Source organism: Balearica regulorum, chromosome 19 (genome assembly GCF_011004875.1).
Source record: "Balearica regulorum gibbericeps isolate bBalReg1 chromosome 19, bBalReg1.pri, whole genome shotgun sequence".
In the NCBI taxonomy this organism is placed as follows: domain Eukaryota; kingdom Metazoa; phylum Chordata; class Aves; order Gruiformes; family Gruidae; genus Balearica; species Balearica regulorum.
In genome coordinates, this window is record NC_046202.1 from 6,147,414 (window position 1) to 6,169,402 (window position 21,989).

The 21,989-nt window shown below is 63.3% G+C and overlaps 2 protein-coding genes across 4 annotated transcripts; both read right to left on the reverse strand.

Moving 5' to 3' along the window:
- Positions 1-389: 389 nt before the first annotated feature.
- On the reverse strand, positions 390-1,571 carry OVCA2 (OVCA2 serine hydrolase domain containing). Its single transcript, XM_075771392.1, has one exon. It carries the CDS (start codon positions 1,569-1,571, stop codon positions 888-890), a length of 684 nt encoding a protein of 227 aa, XP_075627507.1. The 3' UTR covers positions 390-887.
- DPH1 (diphthamide biosynthesis 1) lies at positions 390-21,084 on the reverse strand. 3 transcript variants are annotated; one of them, XM_075771390.1, is made up of 12 exons: positions 21,018-21,084; positions 20,177-20,329; positions 17,686-17,749; positions 9,528-9,649; positions 7,577-7,731; positions 6,737-6,858; positions 5,425-5,493; positions 4,433-4,589; positions 3,388-3,488; positions 2,999-3,077; positions 2,555-2,686; positions 390-2,132 (listed from the first exon to the last, which is right to left on the reverse strand). In XM_075771390.1, exons 1-12 carry the CDS (start codon positions 21,064-21,066, stop codon positions 2,058-2,060), a joined length of 1,278 nt encoding a protein of 425 aa, XP_075627505.1. In that variant the 5' UTR covers positions 21,067-21,084; the 3' UTR covers positions 390-2,057. The 3 variants fall into 3 exon arrangements, with proteins under 3 accessions (XP_075627505.1, XP_075627506.1, XP_075627503.1); XM_075771388.1 differs by having other exon boundaries at positions 1,909-2,132; positions 20,177-20,350; positions 21,018-21,066; XM_075771391.1 differs by lacking the exon at positions 20,177-20,329 and having other exon boundaries at positions 21,018-21,073.
- Positions 21,085-21,989: the final 905 nt, after the last annotated feature.

The following is a 21,989-nucleotide window of genomic DNA, read 5'->3' on the forward strand; positions in this document are numbered from 1 at the left end:
CTCCTGCCACGGCGTCCTTCGCCCCTCGCAGCGCTGACACCGTGCTGCCTGGCTGCTCCCCAGATGCCAGCGCTGCACAAGCAGGGGTCAAATTAAGAAGGTTCATCCAATTTCTCTCTTTTACCAACTACATTGCCCCTGTACCCCCAAGGAAAGCTGTGGTTAGAGAGCAGCCCGGCGAGCATGGCCCTGGGCACGATACCTCTGGGTGCAGACTGGAGAGCCCGGCCTGCCCCAGCAGCAGTCAAGCAGGATTCCCACAGTTATAACAATAAAGATTTCTGTGTGCTTCTGGAAAACATCAGAGCCAAAAATGTAGCGACAAGTTTTTCTTGTTCACGAAGGCACTTTGTACAGAGGAAGATACAAAAGATCTCCTAACGCACACATGCTGTACCAGCAGACATTTAATTCCTGAAACGAAGAGCAGCCCTGGCACGGCCAGAGGGACAAGAGGATTTTTCTAGACCCAGGCCAGCTGGAAGGTTGGCTTAACTGGTTTCACCAGGAATATTAAAAGCACAGACCTTTGGGGTATAACGGCTGCAGGAGGTTCTGCAGACAACTCCTGTGGCTGAGCTGAGGAAGCCTAATTTTGAAATATTCAAATCTCTGAAATCACCTCCCACACAGAGACCAGTGTCACCCTCCTGTCCTCAAACCCCTCATCATCATACCCACACACTCATGTACACAACGAAGCTGCAAAAAAGAGGGCGATAACAAGGAACCATTCCGCCTGGCCCTGTGCTAACACTGCACAGCAGCACAGTGAGCTGATGAGGACTCTTTGGTCCCTCTGGAAGGTGTGGAAATACAGCGATGTTTCACCAAGACGGCAGGCTGCACGTGGCTGGCCGAAACCCCATTTATTACAGAGACTGTTATCAAACAGCCCCAGCCCCTGGGGGCTCAGCCTGTCCCTGTCCCGGGCAGAAGCGGTCCAAAAAGTCCAGGTAGGCCTTCTTCTGTGGCGCAGCCGCAGGGACGAAGTGCCCGCCGGGGTGGGTGAGGACAACAGGCTCCACGAAGTGCTGGGCCAGCTCCCTGCTGAGGGGGGCGGCGATGACGGCGTCGGCATCACCCACGACGTGCAGCGTGGGCAGGGCGATGGGCTCCCGGTAGAAGTGGCCGTGAGCCGGGGCGCGGCTGGCGAAACCGGCCACCAGGATGGCGAAGGCCACGGGGAAGCGGGGGTCGCCGCGGGCCCGCAGGGCGCACACCATGGCGGCCAGCGCCGCGCCCTGGCTGAAGCCCAGCAGCCCATCAACGGGCCCGTGCTCCGCCAGCGCCGCTGCCACTGCCGACAGCGACTCCTCCAGCCCCGCCGGTGCCGCCGCCACCTCCGCCGCCTCAAAGGTGCCGGGCCCGGAGAACCACCAGCCGCGGGGAGGGTCGTCCCCGTCGTCGTCCTCGCCACCGCCAGGCACGGAGTGCGGTGCGCTGACCATCACCAGCTCTGCGCGGCCACGCAGGGCTTTGCGCAGCGCGCCGGTGCGCTGGCGGAAGCGGCGCTCGCTCTGCCGGTAACCGTGCAGCCCCAGCAGCCGCAGCGGCCGCCCCTCCGACATGGCGCTACCGGAAACCGAGAGCGCCGCTTCCGCCTGGCCCCCCCTTCCCGCCAAAACAACTCACGCTCATTGGACGGCGCGGCGAAGGGGGCGGCACCCTTCTGCGCTGAAGAGCCGTCGCGCCCCCTAGCGGTGGGAGGTCGCGACGAGCCCAGCCCCGGGCGGGACGGGGCGGCCCCGGTGGGACCGGGAGGGGCGGGACGGGACGGGACGGGACGGGACCCCCCGTGCGACCGGGGGGCTGCCGCGGGCAGAGTCTGCAGCACGGCCAGGCTTTGCTGGGAGTCACTCCCCGCGGGGAGCTGGTTCGGGTGTGGCAGGCGGCGGTGGCGGCATCGAGGGACGGGGTGTATCTCCATCCGTGCCGGTACCGGTACCGGGAGGCTCTGGCGGTGCTTACCCTCGGGATGCCGGTGCCAGGGCCGGTGCCTATGCCCACACCGGGTCCCGGAGCGTGGCGGCAGCAGGACGGGGTGCAGGCCGTGCTCAGGAGGCTGCTGGGCCCCCGGTGCTCGCCCTCTCCTCACCCTCCGCCGGGGCGGGGGGCGCGGGCGGCTTCCCCTGCAACCGAGAGGCGGGGGGGGGGGGTCAGGATGGGGCCCCAACCCCGCCTGGCCTGTGATGAGCCTGCCCGTGCTCAGCCCGCAGCACCCCACGGGGCACGGCTGGGGGTTCCCCGCTCCCGGGGAGCTGCGGGGCCAGGCGAGTGCTCGCCCCGGCCAGGGCTGGGGGAGCTTCCGTGTGTGTCCCCCCCCCCCGCGGCCGGGCTGGCACCGGCCCCGTTACCGTTCACCGGGGACAAAGCCACAGGGTGGCGCCTTTGGCACGCGGTACCGGGCACCGTACAGCACCGGGCGTTCAACCCGCACCAACGCTCCCACTGCCCCGTCCCCTCCACCCCGCAGGGCCACCCAAGAGTGCGGGGACGGAGAGGGGACCCGCTGCCCCGGTGACACCCCGCTGCCCCGGGACACGCTGCCCACCTGGGCCAGCCGGCCGTGGCGCGGGGGCCGTGCGCCGGCGTGGTTCACCGTCCACGGGCCCAGGGACTGGCTGGCGTAGAAGTCCATGGGGTAAGGCTGCTGCCACTCCACGTCCCGGAGAGCCACCGCGGCCTGCGGAGGGGACAAGGAGCCGAGCCCCTGAGCAGTGCCTGCGCGGGGGGAGCCAGCAGCGCTGGGAGAAGTCCCAGCGTGGCCGCTTTGTGTGCTCGTGGCACCAGGATTCCCAGTGGTTTTACGAGAGATCGGAAATCCCAGTGGCACACCCAGACCGTTCAGGGAGCTCAGACGGGGAGAGGAGGGATGCTGCCCGGCTGCAGGGATGTCCCCATCCCGGTGGCTCGCAGCACCACAGCTCTGCGGGAGGCTCTAGCACATCACCCCACGCCAGGGCTGGTCCCCCCAAAACAGGAGGGGGGTGCTCACCTCATAGGGTGTCAGTAGCGGCTTGCTGAAGGCTTCTCCCCAGTCGATGGAGAGCCGGGGACAGGCCACCTGCACCCACCTGGCAGAGAAACACGTGGCAAGAGATGGGGACGTGCATTTTGGGAAGAACAAGCAGCAATGAAGCCCCGCAGCAGCCCCCGGCAGGATGCTGAGCGGGCAGGGAGCGAGGTCCCTACAAGTGCCGGAGCCACCCTGCCAAGGACAGCCATGTCCCCTCCCCGTGGGCGCAGCACGCGCAGGGGTGCACAGTGCCAGCCTGGGTGACGCAGGACAGACGTGGCAGGGACGGCTTCCAGTGGGAACTGGAGGCCTAGACAGGGATGGGGACCCCAGCGCGGGGGGCTGGAGGGGGGGTCAGCAGCACTCACGCGTCCACGTCGGGGAAGAGCCGCAGCTTGCTGGGGAAGATCTCGGACAGCAGCACCCGCACAAAGGGCCGGCCCAGGGCGCGGAGACGTGACTCTAGGTGCTGCAGGGGAAAAGGCACCCAGGGAAGTTGGGGGAGCCCAGACAGATGCCCCCAACAAGCCCCCCAAGCCCTGCCCACAGCCCCTTCTTGGCCACCAGACCCCCTGTGGGTCCCAGCTCTGCCCCACAGCCATGTCCCCTTGGTGGTCACAGGTCAGGCACAGTGATGTGGACCACGGCCGTGGCTCCAGCTCGCGCCCAGCTCTCCCTAGCACGTGTCTCAGCCTAATGAAGTAATTACCGCTCAGTGACAACAATCTGCTCTCGTTAGTGGCTGCCTTCCCTGGGACGCCTGCCTGCCATGGGCTGGCTGTGGTCAGAGGCTGTGGGAGGATGAGAGGGCCCAGGGATGTCCTTGTCCTTGTCCCCCGCTCCATGGGCCACAGCGTGACAGTGGCTGCCAGGACCTTGCCACTCTGCTCTGACTGCTGGTCCCTGTGCTGCCCCAAATCTCACCTGTGGCTCCCCAAAAATTTCCAGGTGTAAGCGGGGCTGCTGTGCTCAGGGCACCCCATTCCCGTGGGGCTGGACACCACAGTCCTGCTCCCTTTGCCGGCTCCGGGGTGCAGAAAGCACCATCGCAGCAGCTGAGCAGGGATGGTGAACCCGATCGGAAGTTCATCCAATTAAAACAAACCCAGGGAATTAATTGCCCAGCTGCCTGCACGGGGGGCCTCTGAGGCTGGCCAGCTCTCCTCAGTGAGGGGCAGGTTTAATGAGCCCTTGTCCAACCTCCCTCATCCGCTGCTAATTGCCCTGCCCGCTCAGCTCGGGGGCACGCAGACCCCAGCCAGTGGCAACCGACGGGCTCTCAGTGGTGCCGGGTCTACCCTCACCCCGGTGGTGAGGCCACTGTGCCGATGGTGCCATCGCTCACCGGTCCTTCCCCCTGCCCAGGAGCAGTGCCCCGTGCCCAGGCGGGGGCCATGGGGAGGGGGCCGGTACCTGCAGAATGCCGAGGGAGCCCTGGCGCCCCAACGTGCCCAAGATGAGGCCCCAGCAGCGGGCACCAGCGGCGGTGCGGATGGCATCCTGCCGAGTGCGGCGCATGCGCTCGTGGCCGTAGTGCTCCTGGGAGAAGACCTTGCTGTAGGGATCGTACCTGCAAAGCACAGCGGGGCTCACACGCACCCCGTCACCTGCCCGCACCCCATCACCCTGCTCCCCCAAATGATGCCCCTCCTTCGTTAGCACTAATTGCCTCCCATAGCATCTCTCCCTCTCAGCCCATGTAGGGCCCAGTTGGCTCATTAGGGCACAGAGAGGGGACAAGGATGGGGCTAAGGTGGGTGTCCCACCACAGCCCTCCCAATGCTCAGCACAGCTTAGGCCGCACGCTCAGTTTCACGCTTGGCTCCCCACCCCGTCCCGGCTCATCAATTATGAAGAAATCTTTGATTTGTTGCTTTGTTTGACGAGGAGAATTTTAATCAAATCCCACTCGGGTTTCGGCAGCTTCCCCAGCGCCATAAACCTGACGCGCGCCTCCCGTTAGTAACAAACGACCTACTAAGAAATTCAGATTTCGCCAAATGGGCCCAGCCTTTCGCTCTTGATATTTCATCTGCTTTCAGCGGCCTCATCATTGCGCTTTATGGCCTCTGCCTCCAGCAGCCGGGCTTTAATGGCTGCACCTCCACGAGCTTTCACAGGTACTTGTCAAAATGTTTATATTCAGCCGGAGTAAATGGCTGCTGTTCGTCTCCCCGCCGCACCTCTTCACCCACCCCGCAGCCCCTCACCTGCCTGTGCCCGCTGCAGGCAGCTGCCTGCACAGCCCCGGGGTGGGGGGTGTTCCTGGGATGCACAGTGGGGACAGCTGGTCACCAGCGTGCTGGGGGAGCTGGGGTGCTCCTCACCGTGGGGTTGTTGGGGACCAGAATGGGTGCCCACGGGCTGCCCGTACTTACAGGCAGGTATCCCCAGGTTGCCCGTACCTGTAGGCAGGTATCCCCGGGTTGGCGATCATGATGGACTCCAGGTGGAAGCGCCCGTCACCCAAATACCTGCCAAAAAGGGAGGGAGAGCTATGGCACACGGGAGACAGCAGTGCCCGACGGTTTCCCAAGCTGCGCCGTGCAGAGATGCCGGGAGCCCGAGTTTCCGTGCCAGGACCTGGCGGCAGCAGGCACAGCTGGGAGTCCCCACCCCTGTGCAGTCCCCCGGCACGCCACGGAGGGAGAGGCGGCCATGCTTGGGGTGAGGAGGGATGCCCACGCTGGCGTGGGGTGGCCGGGAGCTGCTCCTTCTCAACGGCTGGTTCTAGACGTTGCTGCTTCCATTTCTAATCGGATTTCAAGTCAGCAATTACATTTCAAAGCCTTTCATTCAGCTGCCCTAATGGAGTGAGGGTTTGGAAAATGAATTCAGACGTAAAACTTGACTAGATTTTGCCTTTAATTGGAGAATGACATTTTGGGAGATCAAAGCTAATTTGTCTGCAAAAGTTAGCCCCAGAGACGGGCGAAAGAAGAAAATAATAACGCGGGGAGGACGCAGGTACGTCAGCTGCATGCACCTGCACGGGCAGCCGGTTGGTACCGCACCGTGGCTCCTCTGGCGGCGGGAAGGACCAACTCTCGCTGATGCCATGCCAGCCTGGCTGGCCCTGCCTGCTCCCAATGCCCTTGGGGAGAGATGGAAAGCAGCACCTCTTTCCCTGGCCCCGGTGCGGCTCAGGGTGCAGCCGGAACCCCCACCGACCCCTGTCCCGGCAATCGCGAGCCTGGTGCCCCACATGGCCGTGCTCGGAATGGCGCTGGTGCCGTGGGCTCCCATCAGGGCGGGTGAGAAAGGGCTCAGCAGGGTCCGAACCCACACCCAGGCTCCCCAGTTCCCCCCAAGGGTGGGGTCCTTGTATTTATTTATTCTGCAGCGCACTGTATTCACAGTACATTAAGCATTTCCATTACCTAAAATAATTAGGTGATAGGAAGCGAAGTGCTCCCTCTAATTTGCTGTCCTTAAATAAAATTAATGTTGCTGTGATGTTGGGCCCCGGCCATTTGTCTTTTCCAATTATCCACCCGCCCTTCCATCTATTATCTATTCTGATATACGACTCAATTATTTCCTCTGTGCTACGAGCACACACCACTCCGAGCAGCATGGGGAGCTGAAGGGGGCCCATCCCAGCCTGTGGACATCCCCCCGCCACTCCCCAGAACTGCCCCCCAGTTGCACAGGGGGTACAGGCAGGGCAGGCAGCCTGGGCCAGGCAGGAGGGTCCTGAAGGACCCCGGCACTTACACGATGGCATCTGTGTCCTGGGCGAGCCGGGGCGACGTGCAGCCCAGGATCTCCCCTGGGGACAGTGGCTTGCACTGGGGCACACACACCTTGTACTGGGAGCGCAGTTCCTGTGATGCTGCCTGCGGGAGACACGGGGTCAGCGGGGACAGACCGTGGCACGGAACGTGGCCAAGGCCAGTGGTCCCCGGCACTGCTGAGGACACCTGGGGACACCCCGGCCCCGGCAGTCCCAGCTCCATGGGACACCAGTGGCAATGGCTGTGCTGTTGTGTTCCAGCACAGCGATAGCAGAGGGGAGCCGGTCTGCTCGGGTGGCACCGTCACGGAGAGCAACGGCTCCGCACAGCTGAGATGCTCAGCAAGGCTCAGCCAACGTATCAATTAAAAGACAAGGGAAAATGCTTAACGCTTCGATAGCCCCATGTTTAGACAGACATGGCTCAAGAGGCTCATTCATCTCCTCCCGTGCTGCCCAGCCGGCCGTTCAGGGGCAGACAGACAAACCCGCCGGAGCTTCCCCTGCCGCTGCCAGCACTGCATCAAAATGCCAAGTGCTCCACCGCCTGCCCTGACATTTACAGAGCAGCTCCCGGGGGAGCCAGGGAGGGGTGCCGCCATGAAACATTGATCAGAGTTATTATAAAGTACTTGATCAACATTACGGCAACAGCATATTATCACAGCGACTTGTCAGAGGGGAACCGTCATCACCAGCACCCCAGGGCAGCCACTCCAGCCCCAGAGCCAGGTCAGGGAGGGACTGAGCTGGGGCCAAGGCTGGAGGGGGGGTCACAAACCCCATCCCGTGTGCCGCCCTGCCGGGGGTCCCCATCTCACCTGCACTGTGGAGACGAACTGGATGGTGCTGACGAGGGCCAGGGAGGTGCCTGCTGCGAAGTTGAAGCGAATGGTCTCAAGGAAATGGGATGTGTCAATCTTTATGTCCACGAACACATAGAGCATCTTCAGCCCCTGCGTGGCGTCGATGGGAACTGGTAAGAGGAGGAGAGAGGGTGTGAGTGCAGGGTACACCTGGGGTCCTGGCGAGCCCCCGAATGCTGCCACATGCAATTGGGGGATAAAGCATGTTGGCAGGGCTCCCTGCACCCCAACCGCCCCAGTGCAGCCAGGCCAGGGTGGGCTGTGCCGCCCCTCTGCCCGTGCTGGCACCCCAGGCAGGGGGTGCAGATGGGAGCCGCGGAGAGCACCCGCTCATCTCTCTCCAGATAATGGCAGCCTGGGGAATCAATGAACACAAATCTAATTACCCCCGGTGCTAAGAAGCCTGTGTCACCACGATTAAGTGAATAATTAAAGTACACAGAGTCCACATCGATCCACAGCTCCGTGTTCACTTCCCATTTTGGTGCTCTTCCCCTGATCACAATTAAGTGCAAATTACTCCCTCTCGTGGGGCACGTGGGACCAGGAGGAAGAGGGCAAGTGCCCGTGTGCTGCGTGGGGACGTGCCCCACCATCGGCCATGGGGCTCCCCGTGAAGACAGCTGCACGGAGCCAGTGCCAGGAGCACCGTGAGCAGCCTAAAAGGGGCCCAGCAGCCTCTCAGCACCCTGTGGGCACCCCAGGGTGCCCTGTGACCCATCCAGCCCAGTACAGGCAAGGATCACATGGCCATGGGCAGCAGATTGCAGCTGGGCTGGTGACAGGCAGCCTAGCACTGCCTGCCTGTCCCTGCAGGGAGCAGCTCCAGAAGACACGACTCCTGTCCCCTAGAGCAGCCCGGCTCTTACACCAGCACGCTCCCAAGCACCCTTGGATGTGGCCCCTTCCTCTCCTTCCCCCTGTTCATTCATGTAACAGCAGGCTACAAACCAGGGATTTTATACTACCCGTTCCAGTGGTGCTCATAACCCTCCTTCCACAACAAAGCACCTAGCACAGATATTTATCACTGTGAACGCTCACGCCGACGTGGCTTTCAGGATAGAGTTCTCAACTGGGGAGTCAGTATTTCATACGGAGCCTGACGCAATTCTTCAAACCCATTTATACAGCCCCATAAACGTCCAGGACGGCCGCTGGGTGTTGGGAGCGCGGCAGCGGCAGGGATGCACGCGCCTGCTGCTCGCTATGACAATTCTGCCGATCCACCTTAAAACCCAGAGCGTCTTATTGTTATTTTTGGGCTGATTCCATCCTGGGTGGACTTCAAAGTTAGCAGCATCTGGGACAGCAGCGCAGTTTCCATGGCAACTGGATCCAGAGTACCGTCCGCCTGGGGAGCACACAGCCTCCTCCTCCCTTCCCCGCCCAGCCTGCGCTGCACCCGCAAAGCCGCCTTCCCTGGCCCCACGCTGGCCCCCCGGCGAGCAGGAACCCCAGGCCATCGCTCCCCTCCGTTGTCGCTCCCGACTTCCCCCCAAAGCTCACGGAGGGGGGGGCGGGGGGCAGAGCAGCCCCGTCCTCATCGGTGGCTCCTGGGTAAGCAGTGTCCTGCCAAGCCACGGACTTGCCGCTCTGCTTTGGAACAGAGGCTTGTGATTTGAGTGCTGCAGCAGCGTGCGGCCGAGTGGGACAAGTATGCCTTGCTGCCCCCGAAATCCTGCCCACAGGCAGCCGCCCAGCCAGCCTGGCCCCGTCCAAAGCTGGCAACCGAGGCTGGAGAACAGAAATCCTTTTGGGAAGGGATTAGCCCTTGGCACTAAATCTCCGAGCTGGCATTGCGCGGGGCGAGGAGCCGTTCGGCATGGCACGGTGGTGGTGGTGCAGCCTCCGTGGTCCCACACCCGGCCGCCTCAGCAGCACCCTGGGGCCGAGCGTCACCTACTCAGGCAGCTGTGTCCGTAGTGCACCAAGAAGTCCGCGCCCAGGGCCCGGGCCGTGTAGTCGTCCACGCAGCATGCACCGTAGGTCACATCACCCATCACCACTGCCTCTGCGTCCGTGAACCTGGGGGGAAGCACAATGGTGGTCACAGCTGACTGCTGTCACTGCAGCCCACATCCTGCCCCCCAGCTCTGTGGCATGCCACTACCGGGGGACCTTGCGCTGCCGTTGAGCCCCTCGCCACGCGCCAAAGAGGATGAGCACTGGCTACTCTCCGAGATGTCAACATGATTAAGCTGGAGAGCGGTAATCCGCCTCTTCAATTGGGTAAAGCTGTTTGCAATTCAGCGGATTATCTGCTCATCAAACAATACGCTGCCAGCTTCCTAATGCTCCAGCGGGGAGAGGAGAAGAGGGAGACCCAGAGCAGCGTGGTGCCACCGCTCCTGCCAGCCGGCCCTGGGGACCAGAGCCGCCAGAACGCGCAGAACAGCCACCCTGGTATCCCCAGCTGTGCCAGCCAGGCTGGCCGAGCCACCGTCGCCCTGTGCCCGGGCACCAAGAGAGCACCCCAGCCCGCACCCAGCTGCACCACCCACGGGTGCCAGTTTGACCGAGCTGGGTGTACTCCAGGAGCAGCTGGTCCTTAGGTGGCACTTGGCGAGGAAAAGCACCGAGGGAACGCTGCTGATGTCCCCCGTCCCTGCTCCGGCATCCTGGTGCTCCGGCCCAAGCCCACCCAGCACCCACGAGCCAGTGGAGGGGCACACACCGGCACCACGTGGCAAAGCCAGGGCTCTGACATGATTTAAAGGCGCCACCTTTCTGGGTATTTTATTGCACCATTTGGGGGGATTATTAGCTTGGCTGCCTTCCCAGGGAATGAAAGCAGGTATCGCGGTGACAAAGCCCTGTGCCTGAAGGGGCTGCTTAAACCAGATGCTAATTCCTATTTACCCCAGGGGTGTAGCTCGGTGCCAGCGGGGTCTCTCTGCCGCTGCCATAGGGCTGTGGTGAAGGGGCCGGGGGAGGCAGGCACCCCGGCACAGCGTCACCCCCCACTGGCACCCGGTGCTGGCTGGGGGCCAGGGTCCCGCGCGCTCCCCCCCGAGCGCCAGGCAGGGAGCGTTACGTCGGCGGCAAGAATAGAAATGGTGGGCAGAGCTGGGCAGATGGCAGAAGGTGGAGAAATGGCGGAGCGTGCTGAATATTAACAGCTCCGGCCCATCCGTCAGCGCCCAGGGAGGGGGACAGGGGAGCGGCTCTGCTGGAGCATCCCCGGAGAGGGGGCAAAGCCATCACCACCTCCTGCATCCAGCCCAGGCATCTCCTGCTCCCTGAAGTGTCCCACAGGTTGGGGATGTGGTTGGGGACCGTAAGAAGATGGACCAGATCCTTGCCAGCACCCAAATCCTGCGGTTCCTCACTGCCAGCGCGGCCTGGACAGGAGGACGGCTCCTCCGCTGCCTGCACGGCCATGCTGTGGGGTTGGGGGCTGCCAGCGAAGGTTCGAGAAGGCTCTTCCCCATCCCCCCCCCCCCCCCGAGCCCCCAGCCCCCTCCTCTAATGAGAGGTGATGAGATGAACATGAATCAGACTCCACACATCTCAGCAAAAGTGGAAAATTATTCAGCTCCTTAAGATTCAGGACGGGGAGGTCTGACTCAGAGCGGCAGCCAGCACCGCTTAATTTTTTATAGATTAAAATGTATGCAAATTGGCCCAAACCCCAGAGAAAGTCCCTGGGGGTGAAGAGCAAGAAAGTGAAATAGCAACAGCGGAGGGAGGGGGGCAGAGGCTGGTGGAGGCGCCCGTGGCCCCTGCCCAGCACGGGGGGCTGTAGCCAGCGACACGTGGCCACCAGCTCACGGGCAGGGGAGAGGGGGCTGAGTCCTGCTCCGGCTACGGAGAACTGTCCTGCTCCGGCTGTGGGGAGCGGAGCCACAGCTGGGCAAGGAGCAGAGATGCCACGGGACAATGCCCGGTGAGGAGGGAGCCCAATGGTACTGCCATCGCAGCCAGCAAGGCTGGAAGAGTGCTGGCAGTCTGGCAGTGCCGGCAGGAGAGGCGCAGAGGTGCCAGGACAGCACGCACCAGGGTCATCCGCACCGGCCGGGCTGGATGGTCGAGTGGAGCAGCAATCATCTCCTGAGACAAATCAAAGGCAAGTGCGGGGGCCTCCCCTTGATGTTTTAATCAGTTTGGTGTCGCCGGAGCCTTTCATCAAACTACAGAGGAAGGAAACGTCAATTAGCAGCCACCTGCCTCTGACACGGGCCGGGGAGCTGCACACCAACCAGATCGGACCAGGATGCGGGCGAGGGGCAGCCATGGGAGCGTCCTTGCAGGTGTTTCGTGTCCCTGCAGCTCATCGCGGCCACGGACGGGACCCAGCAGCGCGCTGGCAGGGAGGACGCAGTGACGGGGCTGTCCCCACCCAGCACTGAGCCGCTCACTACAGCTGGGAGCTCATGAATATTGAACACGTGGGGAGGTTATTCATCTTTTACGTCCCGCAAACCCCAGCTCATTCTGAAAAACCGCCCGGCCTTAGCATTTTTCTCATCTCCCCCTAATTCATTATCTCCTCCTTTAAACAGATGGCTCCCGAAATCCCATTTATAAAGCACCATGCTCAGCACTGGCAGGATGCGCACCCGGGCAGGCCAGGTCCCAGCCCCGATCCCAACTGCTGGGACCTCCGGACCCTCCCAGCCCTGCTCTTCCCTGGCCAGCATGGGATGGAGGCGACAGCGACCTGGAGACCAGTTTGGGAGCTGAAAACACTGGGACAGACAGGTGCGCACAAGGCCAGCATGTCCCCAAGCGTGGGGTGGCTGCAGGCGCCGGGCTGGAGCAGGCCTGATTTATCCCGGCCCCTCGACAAATAAATGAGAGCATTTGCTGCTGGCAGGAGTGTGGGATCCCCTGACACCGCAGCAGCGTGTGAGTGATACTGTGCTGGACCTCACCCCGTGAAGCAGAGCTGCTCTCCCAGGCAGAGAGGAGTCCTCCGCCCCGGCACATCCATCGTGCCCGGCTTCAGCAGCCCTGGGCAGGGAGGGGACTGCAGGGACTGAGCTGGAAGCGGCTGGTCCTGGCACCATGAGATTGCCGGAGGATGGAGCCAGCACCGAGATGCTGGGGCGGTTGTGTGTCCCACTGGGAATGGGGACACGGAGTGGGCTGCTCCTTGCTTCACAGCCACCTGCCTCACCTGCGTGTGGCCCTTCACAGCACAGTCACACTGTGGCATGGTGCCACGTCCCTGCTGGGAAACACCTGGGGATAAACAAGAGGGTTATGCCCTGCAAATACTCCATGCCCTGTTCCCCGGGGAAAAGGCAGAGCCCCACGATCACCCCACAAACCTTACACCCGCTGCCCGTCCTGCAGCACCCAAACCCACCCCATCCCAGGGATGGGTGCCAGCGGGTGCCGCTGTCCTGGGACGTGGGGGCTGAGCGCAGCCCTGGCCGAGAACAATGCATTTAATTAGCAGAGAAGCCCGTCACCAAGCCCCATTACCAGATTCCCAACTTCATTAGTACAGGAAGGCTGCACGTAATTAAAATAATGAGTTTGCAATTTTACTGCAAACAGCGCTGGAAGAGCCCCGCTGCAGCTGGGCAATCACCGCCCGTGGGCAGCGTGGGGCCCCGCAGAGCGTCTGCAAGTGGGTCAGGACGGGGAGCTGTGCATGTCCCCGCAGCCCCCCCAGGAGCAGCCATCTCCGGCTGGGTCCCCTCCCCTGAGGGGACCTCCCTCTTTGTCCTCAAAGGGGGTGCAAGGGCCAACCCCATCCTCCCGGGGAGCACGTCCCAGGGGCACCCCAGCTTTGCTGGCCCTGCAGCTGCAAAAAAGCCAAAGTAAGGCAAACCAAGGGCCCAGCGCATGGTGGTGGCAAAGCCACCGCGGCTGTTCTGTGCCCAGATGGTGCCTGTTCCCTCTTCCCCGCAGTCTGGCCACAGTCCTACCCGTCGGCACCAGCTCCCTGAGCTCCGCAGGGACAAGAGGAGGTGGCGGGCACGTGGTGGTGGGCACCGCACCTGTGATAGCGGGTCCCAGCCCCGGGAGGTGACAGCCCCATAGACCCCACACACTCCCCCCCCGCCTGGTCCCCCCCACGCTGTCACCACCCGGGCTCAGGTTTTAAACATCTCCAATGAAGTGAGAACTTCATTCTCCCTAATGATGCTGTTGTGCGGTTAATGACGGTGATTAAATTCCCCTGCACAGCGTGCTGCACCGCGCTGCCAGCACCTCCAGGTTGCACTTAAAGGACAAGGGGAGAAGGGAAGGCAGCGCCGTCCGGCAGAGCTACGGCACTGTGGTGCTGAGGCCGGATCCTGACTTGTGTCAGTGTGCCAGGATGGCCCTTTGGGACTTCCCAGTGATGCCACCAGCTTTGCCATGGCACTCAATGCCACATTGCTCAGTGACACATCGCAGATCTGCCTGGCCAGGGGACCTTGTGCCCTTGTCCTGCCACCTGTCAGCCCCAGGAGGGGACAGCCTGCCCCAGGAGGGGACAGCCCGCGTGACACCAAGGACCTACTGGGCACACCAGCCTTCAGGGGCTTTTTTGACCTTGCTATAGCGGGGCATTTCAAGCCATGCCAGAGCTGCGTGCACGATGTTTAACTCCTCGCTGCTCAACCAGAGATGATTCAAGACCCCCTGTTACTCCGGAATGTCCTCATACGCTGCTGGGCACACCGCAGCACGGTCACCGGGATGCTCTGCGCGCCCCTAGCACTGCCTCACACGGATGTTCAAAAGCCATTGGGACATTGGCTGTGCCAAGGCTGTGGCAGAGCAGCCTGCACAGACATAAGGACACCCCTGGGCCCCCCCCGCCATCGCTGGTCCCCACCGCCAAGCCACGGCTGATTAGCAGGAGCCGCTTGCCCTGTCGCGGCGTGAGGAGATGGAGGGATTAGCAGCTGAGAAGCCTGACAGCCGACTTTATTAACAAGGAATCAAAAGCCCAGCTGAGAGCCCAGCTGATCTGTCTGCTCCAGTCCCAGTGGGGGAAGAGGAGGGGTCCGCTCCTGGTTGTGCCCCTGCCCTCCCCCCCCCCCCAAACTGGCAGTGCAGGGGGCATCGCTGCCGCCTCCCCGGCATGACAGCGGGTGGGCTGGGGGGCTGCCACCCTCCCCGAGCCGGGGTCCGAGCTGCCCCCACGCGCCTCTCCACGCTGCCGCCCCCCAGCACGAGTTACCCTCCGCTGAATTACATCAGCCGTGACAAACGGAGCCAATTTGGAAGGTGCCGCGAGAGCGTCGTGATGCAGCTTCGGCAGCCCGCCACCCCGCCAGCTCAGCAGACCCTGGCCCGGCCGCCCCCCCTCCTTGCAGCCAGCCGCTCGCTCCAGCGCAGGTTCGATAATGACAAACCTATTAACGCTAATTAACTGGGCCTCACACCGGTCAATGCTGTAAGTGTGCTCTTGATTTCAAAGGCTCCAGGCTAAGTACCCCACCAGCCTTTCCTGAGGCAGCGGCTGTGACACTTCGGCTACATCTTCATCCCCGCAGCCTCTCGGGGCTCAGTGAGTGCCACGGCAATGCTGGGGAGCCCAGATGAGGTGCTGGGGGGGGGCGCCCCACCCCACAGCCCCTTCCCCTCCTTGCCCCCACCGGGGCTCCCTGGAGACATGCTCACTCCCACATTGCAGTGGGGGATGCGGTGACACCGCCATCCCCCTGCATGGGGACAGACGGACTCACAGAAAGCACCGTGTCCTCCCCAAGCCACCCGTGCTGAGGTGGAGCAAGGCCACGTCCCCGCTCTTGGCCCCCAGCACCGCTAGACCATGGCACAAATATTTTATTAAAAGGCAGCTCCAGCAGAAGGGATAAATATTCCAGCTGAGCGGCAGCAGACACGGCTCTGGTTGAGCCGGAACACATGGGGATGGGCACCATTGCCCCAGGGACACCAGCCCCAGGCTCGGCTCTGCAGCCATTACGAGAGCACACAGGGGAGGGGGAGCTTGTTGGCATCCCCAAACCCCGATTCCCACCAGCAAGGAGGGAACAGGAGGCTCTGGGGATGGGCTCAGGAGAGGGGTTACTCGCTGAGCAATGCCCCCCCCAGGCACAGGTATCCCCGGCACGCTCGGTCCTTGCAACCCCTCTGTCCCCACTGGGAAGGGGACACGCCACCCTGGGGCTGACGGTACCCTGAGCCGCCATCCCCAGCCTGGCCACGGCAGCCACCGCTGAAGCACGCGCCTGCAGTGATTCCGGTCACGTTGGAGACTCGTCCGGCCTCAGCACCGGGTGAGGAGGGCCAGCAGCAGCAGACCCCGAGCCGCGATTCCACATTCATGCCAGTGATGAATATTAATAGCAGGAAGAGGCAGGCACTAACGATGCCACCTGCCGATTCACACCTCACCTACTGCAACGTAACTGGGTCCCAAGCGCGTCCCCGAGAACAAGGACAGGGCTGGGCTCACTCCTGCCCGCAGCCACAATCCTCTAACCGGCAGTGCCGGTACCCGGCATGGCCACGTCCCCAGCCAGAATCACGGATGGCACCCGGTGCTCCTAGCAAGGGACCGGCAGCGGGGTGTCTCTGGGTGCTGCGTGGTGGCAGTGAGGGAAGGATTTGGCCCTCCTGCTCGGCCTCGTAGCCATTCCCCATCCAACCGCCGACGCATCGGTGCTGCCACATCCCTGCTCTTGGCCAGGCACCTCTCCCCAAGCAGCACCCATCTCCCACCAGCACCCCCAGCACCCAGCAACCCTCCTCAGCCCTGCGGAGCACCCCCAGCAGGGAGGGAGAGTCCAGCAGTGATGCCAGCACCCCAGCATCCACCGGAACCCTGGCATTCACTGGAAGTGGGGCTTAAGGTTTCATTCAGATAAAAGAGCCCCTTAATCCGCTGCCTTTGAAGTCGGAGACATGAAAGCGGCTGGGTGCCAAAGCCGAAGAGGAGGCAGCTCCGCTTAAAGGGACAAACCCACGCAGAGCCGCCCGCACTCACACCCGTCCCCTGCCCCGCGCCCCCGTCCCCTGCCCGCTCCCACCTTCCCACCACTCCTTCACCCAGCCCGAGCGTGGGGCTGCCACGTCCCGCGGGGGAAACGATGGCAAAGCAGGGACAAAGCCCACAGGCACGGCTGCCTTCCTACCCGGTGGCTGCTCAGCTAGCGGTGGCGGGGAGGCGAGCCTGCTCACCCCGGGAAGGCAGCTTACTAATGAGTGCCACGACCCCGATGGCAGACGAGGCACGCGGTGCTATTAGCACTAATTCACTGTGTGAAAACAGAGAGGGGCTGGGGAGGGGGCAGCCGCAGCGGGGAGAAAGCCAGCGAGCGGGGAGGGAAGGAGGGAGGGAGGGAGGCACGCTCGGCAGTAAGGAGATTATGGCTAATTTCTACAAGGTGCCTGCATCCGCTGCTGCTGCAAAGCCCAGCTCCTCTCCGGTGCCTCCAACCTCACCTCCCAAGAGGCACAGAAAATCAGGAAAGGAGCAACGGGGAAGGGGCCACCTGGCAGGACCTACTTGCAGTCACCCCCTCTGTGCCATCACCGTGGCCTCAGGCCTCCCTAGCCAGAGATGGGCTGCTCCAGAGCACCTTTGTGCTGCCCCAAGAGTGACACAGCCAGACTGTGACCGTGGGGACAGGACGAGACCACGCAGGAGGAGCGCAGGGGACCCGCGCAGTGGTAGCGGCCCCGCTGCCAGCCCTCCCCTCGCTGGCTGCGCTGCTGCGGCGAGCGCACAGGCACCGAGCTGGCGTCAGCCGGTTGTTAACACGGCTGCTCTCCGGCTCCATCACCCCAGCGAGGGCCCCGACACGCTGAGCTTGTCAGCAGCTCCCGGCAGAGCGGCAAGGGGAGGAGAAGCCAAGCGGCAAGGGCCAGGCTGGCACGGTGCCGGTCCCTGTCCCTGGGGCTACCAACGGGTCCCTGCGACCTGCCACAGGGCAGCAACATTCCTGCACCCGCCCGGGCTGTGGCCAAGGTATCCCCGTGAGGGTAGCCATGCTGGGGCCCTCCCACACCCCCCTCGGCAGTAGCCCTGGGCCTCATCCTGCCCAAGAAGCTCTGTCTGGTGGCCACCCCATTCCCAGCAACAGCCCCCATCCCCTCGCCAGCCCCCCAGAGCCAAGCGGGGGAGCATGGAAAAGCTGTTCTCTTACCGCTCAATGATGTCTGCGATGGTGCAGGCGAACATGAGGAGCCCTTCTGGCATCTGCAGGGCCACTGGGAAAGAGAAACAGCCCTGGGGTTAGGAGGGGCTGGAGGGAACGCCCCGAAGCGGGGACCTGGGCATTAGCTCCCGGGACCAACACACCCAGCTCGAGCAGCAGCGACAAGAAGGACCCTCCCCAAAACAGCCAGAAATTGGCCAAAAGTCCCAGCGGCTCCAGCAGTGCATGTGGTCCTGCTTCAAGCTGTATCCATTCTCCCTGCTTGCACCCAGCCTCTGCGCACACACCTCATCCCTTTTTGAACCCGCTGACACTACTGGTCTCTCCCGCTTCCCGCAGTAATCAGTTCCAGATTTTAATTATGTGCTGCACAGGAAAAGGTACTTTCTTCTGTTTATTTTAAACCTGCTCCTAATAATGTAAATGCATACCCCTGGTTCTCCTGGTACAAGAAGGAGTGAATAATCATCCCCTATTCAGCCTCTCCACATCATTCACAATTCTATATCCCTCTACCATATCCCCCTTCGTTCGCCTCTTTTCCAGCTAAAGGATCTAAATCTATTTAATCTCTCCTTGTACAGAAGCTGTTCCAAACCTTTGATCATCCTTGCTGCCCTTCTCCACACTTCCCTTTCCTGCCTCTCTCCCCGTTTCGGGAGAGTGGCTGGCAACAACGCAGCATTGTGCCTAGCAGGAATTTATTCATCAACAAATGATCTTTCCTGGTTTGCCCCCTCCTCACAGCTCGGAACAATCCCTTTGCCTCTGCAGCCCGGCTGGGCCCCCCCCCCAGCGCCTGGGGTCCAGCCAGAAGCCCCCCCGTGGGTGCCTCTAGGCTGCCCCGGGGCGGTGGGGAGGAGCAGAGACCATGCTGGGCGAGATGAATGGAGGAGGCCCCGTTAATCCCGTTGTCGTTTCACCTCCCGATCTCACTAAGACATCCCAGCTCCATATCCTCCTCCAACAGGAATCCTCACACTGCCAAGCCCAGCCTGCTGGCCAGCGCAAAGCTCTGTAAAGACCTGGCCCAAACCAGGCTGATCTCACCCTGCTCCAACCTGCAGGACCCAAGGAAAGCTGCACGCGCTCTGCCAGCTCCTGCCCAGCTTGGCAGGGCTGGGCAGCTCCCGGTCCCGGCATTCCCCAGCCCGTTTGGGACCATTTGGGACTGCCACCAACAAGCAGACCTACAAGCAGCTTTGCCTCCCCCAGCGAGGGGCTGGCAAGAGGCAGCTGGGTCACCCTCCACCAACGCAGCACTATGGGGACCGGGGGTGACACGCCAGCCCCCCTAAACCCTGCAGCAGGCAGGGTGTGGGCAGGGTGCAGGCAGGGCTGGCCACAGCCCGGCAGGAGGCTGCGTTCCCCCAGCAACGAGCCCCTGGCTGGGCTCTGCACGCGCAGATTTTTAAATCCCAGCACGGCTGGCTGGCTGATGGGCTCCGCTCCCAGCTCTGAAGCCTAAATCCCAGCCGCATATTTACATTTAATTAGGAGGTGCCAAGCAGCAAAACGTGGCAATGAAAGCCAGAGCGGCATGGCTGGGCGGCCTCACCACCTCCCAACAGGCAGCCTTGCCTCCCGCACCACAGCCGGGACGGACCGGGCAGCCCTGCGGCCTCTGGCCCCTCGGCATTGCAGCGGGGACCGGCTCAGGCAGCAGCTCCCAGAGCATCCCCCATGACACCCGCCAGCTCCTGCCAGCCCGGTGGCAGCCGGCAGAGACATTCCCAGGTGGACGCAGCATTTCAAATCCAGCTCCACCCAGAGCCCCTGGCGCCACACAACCCCGTGAGCAGCCCCTGCACACGTGCAAAGCGAGGGTGGGGACGCTGGTGGTGCCCGGGGATGGAGAGGGAGGCTCCATGCCCTGATGCCAGTAGCCGATCACACACCGAGAGCTGGCTCAGCCACAGCAGGATGTGAACGCCAGGAAGGGGGACAGCCCTGGTGTCACCCCACAGCATTGCAGCACCTGCTCGGGCCACTCCCCACTCCTCTGGGGCTACAGCAACCCCCCCTGAGGACCCCAAAGAAGGTTCAGATCAGGACATAGCATGGCCCAGCTCCCCACCAGCCCCTCCAGCCCCCCGGAGCCAGGCATTGTGGGACTCCCCCTGCCCGGCTCCGGCAGTGTAGCAAGAAAGCGCAGGGAGAGAAGAGAGCAGCAGGGACCTGGCCGGCGTCCCAGACACATCTCACAGGCTGACAGGTCCGCGCAGCTCAACCTGTCCTGTCCGATGTGATTATAATCCAGAGATACAGATCTATTAACGCCCCTCAAGGGGAAGAGATCTCGCCAAGACAGAACCTAAACACGCCAGGGCATACTGGGCAGCTCAGCACCATCCATGCCTCAGCAGCACCGGCCCCGTGCCCTGGCCTGAGCGGGTCCCCTCGCCACTGGGGAAGCTCAGCAGCACCAACCTGCCGCACCGCAGCCCCAAAACCCCTGGTCCCCAGGGCCAGTGCTCACCCTTCCTGGCCTGAGCCTGCCGGATCCGCCAGACGGTCTTGGGGATCTCGAAGTTGTAGTTTCGAGGCAGGGCCTCCGCTGCCTCCCGCAGCTCCGCGTTACCGAGGATCTCCTCGGGGATCTGCTGTGCCGCTCGCCGTGCGGGGCCTCGTGCTGCGGGACAAACGGGGTGGCCTAAAGAAGCGACCGGGAGGGCAGCACACACCCTACCTCACGGGTTGCTGGCATCATCACTACCCTCATGCAGTGTGGGGGGGTTGCTGGCACTTTTTTTGGGGAAAACAGTTTGGTTTTGTTTTTTTTTTAACCCCAAAATCACCACTGTAACTAGGTGAAACTCTAGGAGTGCTCCACCGGGCACAACCCCCCACCACGGCTCATCCACAAGCACCACGGGGGCACCCTCGGGGATGAGGGGGGAGAGGGGGTTGTCCCTCTTGCCCCATCAAGGGGATCCCATTCTCCCATCGGGGAAAACGCACCAGCAACGGGTGAGCCAAACCCCTCCCCGGGAGCCTTATCCTGAAATCGGCCCCCGCCAGCAACCGCCCCCCTACAGCTCGGCGAAGCCGGAGAGCGGCGGGGGAGTGACAGCAGGGGGATTATTCACTATTTCCAGCCCAACACCGGCACTCATGAGCCACCAAACCCTCCCCGCACGGCCCACGGTCGAGCCGCTAAAGGGCCAGCTGGGCCGGGACGGCGACGGGGGAGGCCGGGACGGTGGCTCCGCCACCGTCCCGGCCTCCCCCGCCGCCGTCCCGGCCTCCCCCTACGAGACAACCGAAATAGCGCCTGGTACCGACACCGGGAACCCAGCGTTGACCCGGCCTCAGCCCACCTGCGGCGGACACCGGCACCGCACTCCCGACCCTCACGGAGGCCGCCATGGCTCTGGAGCACGTGAAGGCGGGAAGGCAGCACTAACCGAGCCCCGCGCTAGGCCAAAGCAGTTGCTGGACGAGAGATCGAGTACGGGAGTCCGCAGCCGGGCCCCGACGGGACGGGTCGTGCAGCGGGGACCGATGGGTCCCGGTGAGGTCCCGCCCGGCCCCTGGGTGTGTGCAACGGGCTATGGCAAACGCTGTGATGTCGGGGAGGCCCCTCCTCACGACGAGGCCGTGGTCCCGCCGCATCCCTCTCTGTGCTTACAGCCTCGGGGCTGCCGGTCCCACGTTAACACAAGGACGGGGCGGGGGCGCCGGGGTCGTTGCCATGGCGACGGCTCCGTGTCGTCGTCCCCCCCCCCCGGCAGGAGGCACCTGGGGATAACGGGGACCCCCCGGGGGCGGCAGGGGACCGGGGAGGCAGCAGAGACCCCCCCGGGGACAGCGGGGACAGCAACGCCCCCGGTGGGATAACGGGACCCCCGGTGGGGCAGAGGGGACGAAGCGGGAAGGACCCCCGAGGGGCGAGACAGCCCGGGGGCAGCGGGGTCCCGGTGGGGTGTCGGGACCCCGATGGAGAGTGCGGGGACTGCAGGGACCGGGGAAGCAAAGGGAACAGCAGGGCTCCCGGTGGGGCATCCGTGACCCCGGTAGGACAGCAGGGGCCCGGTAGGGCGGACAGGACGGTAAGGGGCGGAGGGCACCGCAGGGGGCGGCAGGGTCGCCCGGTGCGGGGCGGCAGGGATGGTGCCAGGGCGGAGACGACGGCGAGAACAGCCGGGACTCCGATCGGGTGGCGGGATCACGGCGGGACACCGGGGGGTGGAGGGGGCAATAAGGGGCGGAGGGGACGGTGGGGCGGCAGGTCCCCGGGAGCTGGCAGGGACGGTGCTGGGCAGACGGGACAGCGGGGACAGCGGGCACCC

Coding starts and splice junctions, on each gene's coding strand:
- OVCA2 (XM_075771392.1), bottom strand. CDS start 1,571: ATGTCGGAGGGGCGGCCGCTGCGGCTGCTGGGGCTGCACGGTTACCGG.
- DPH1 (XM_075771388.1), bottom strand. CDS start 21,066: ATGGCGGCCTCCGTGAGGGTCGGGAGTGCGGTGCCGGTGTCCGCCGCA. Junction 5,494..6,736: donor CAGGACACAGATGCCATCGT/GTAAGTGCCGGG, acceptor CCTTTTTGGCAG/GTATTTGGGTGACGGGCGCT. Junction 3,078..3,387: donor CTCTTCCCCGACGTGGACGC/GTGAGTGCTGCT, acceptor TTTCTCTGCCAG/GTGGGTGCAGGTGGCCTGTC.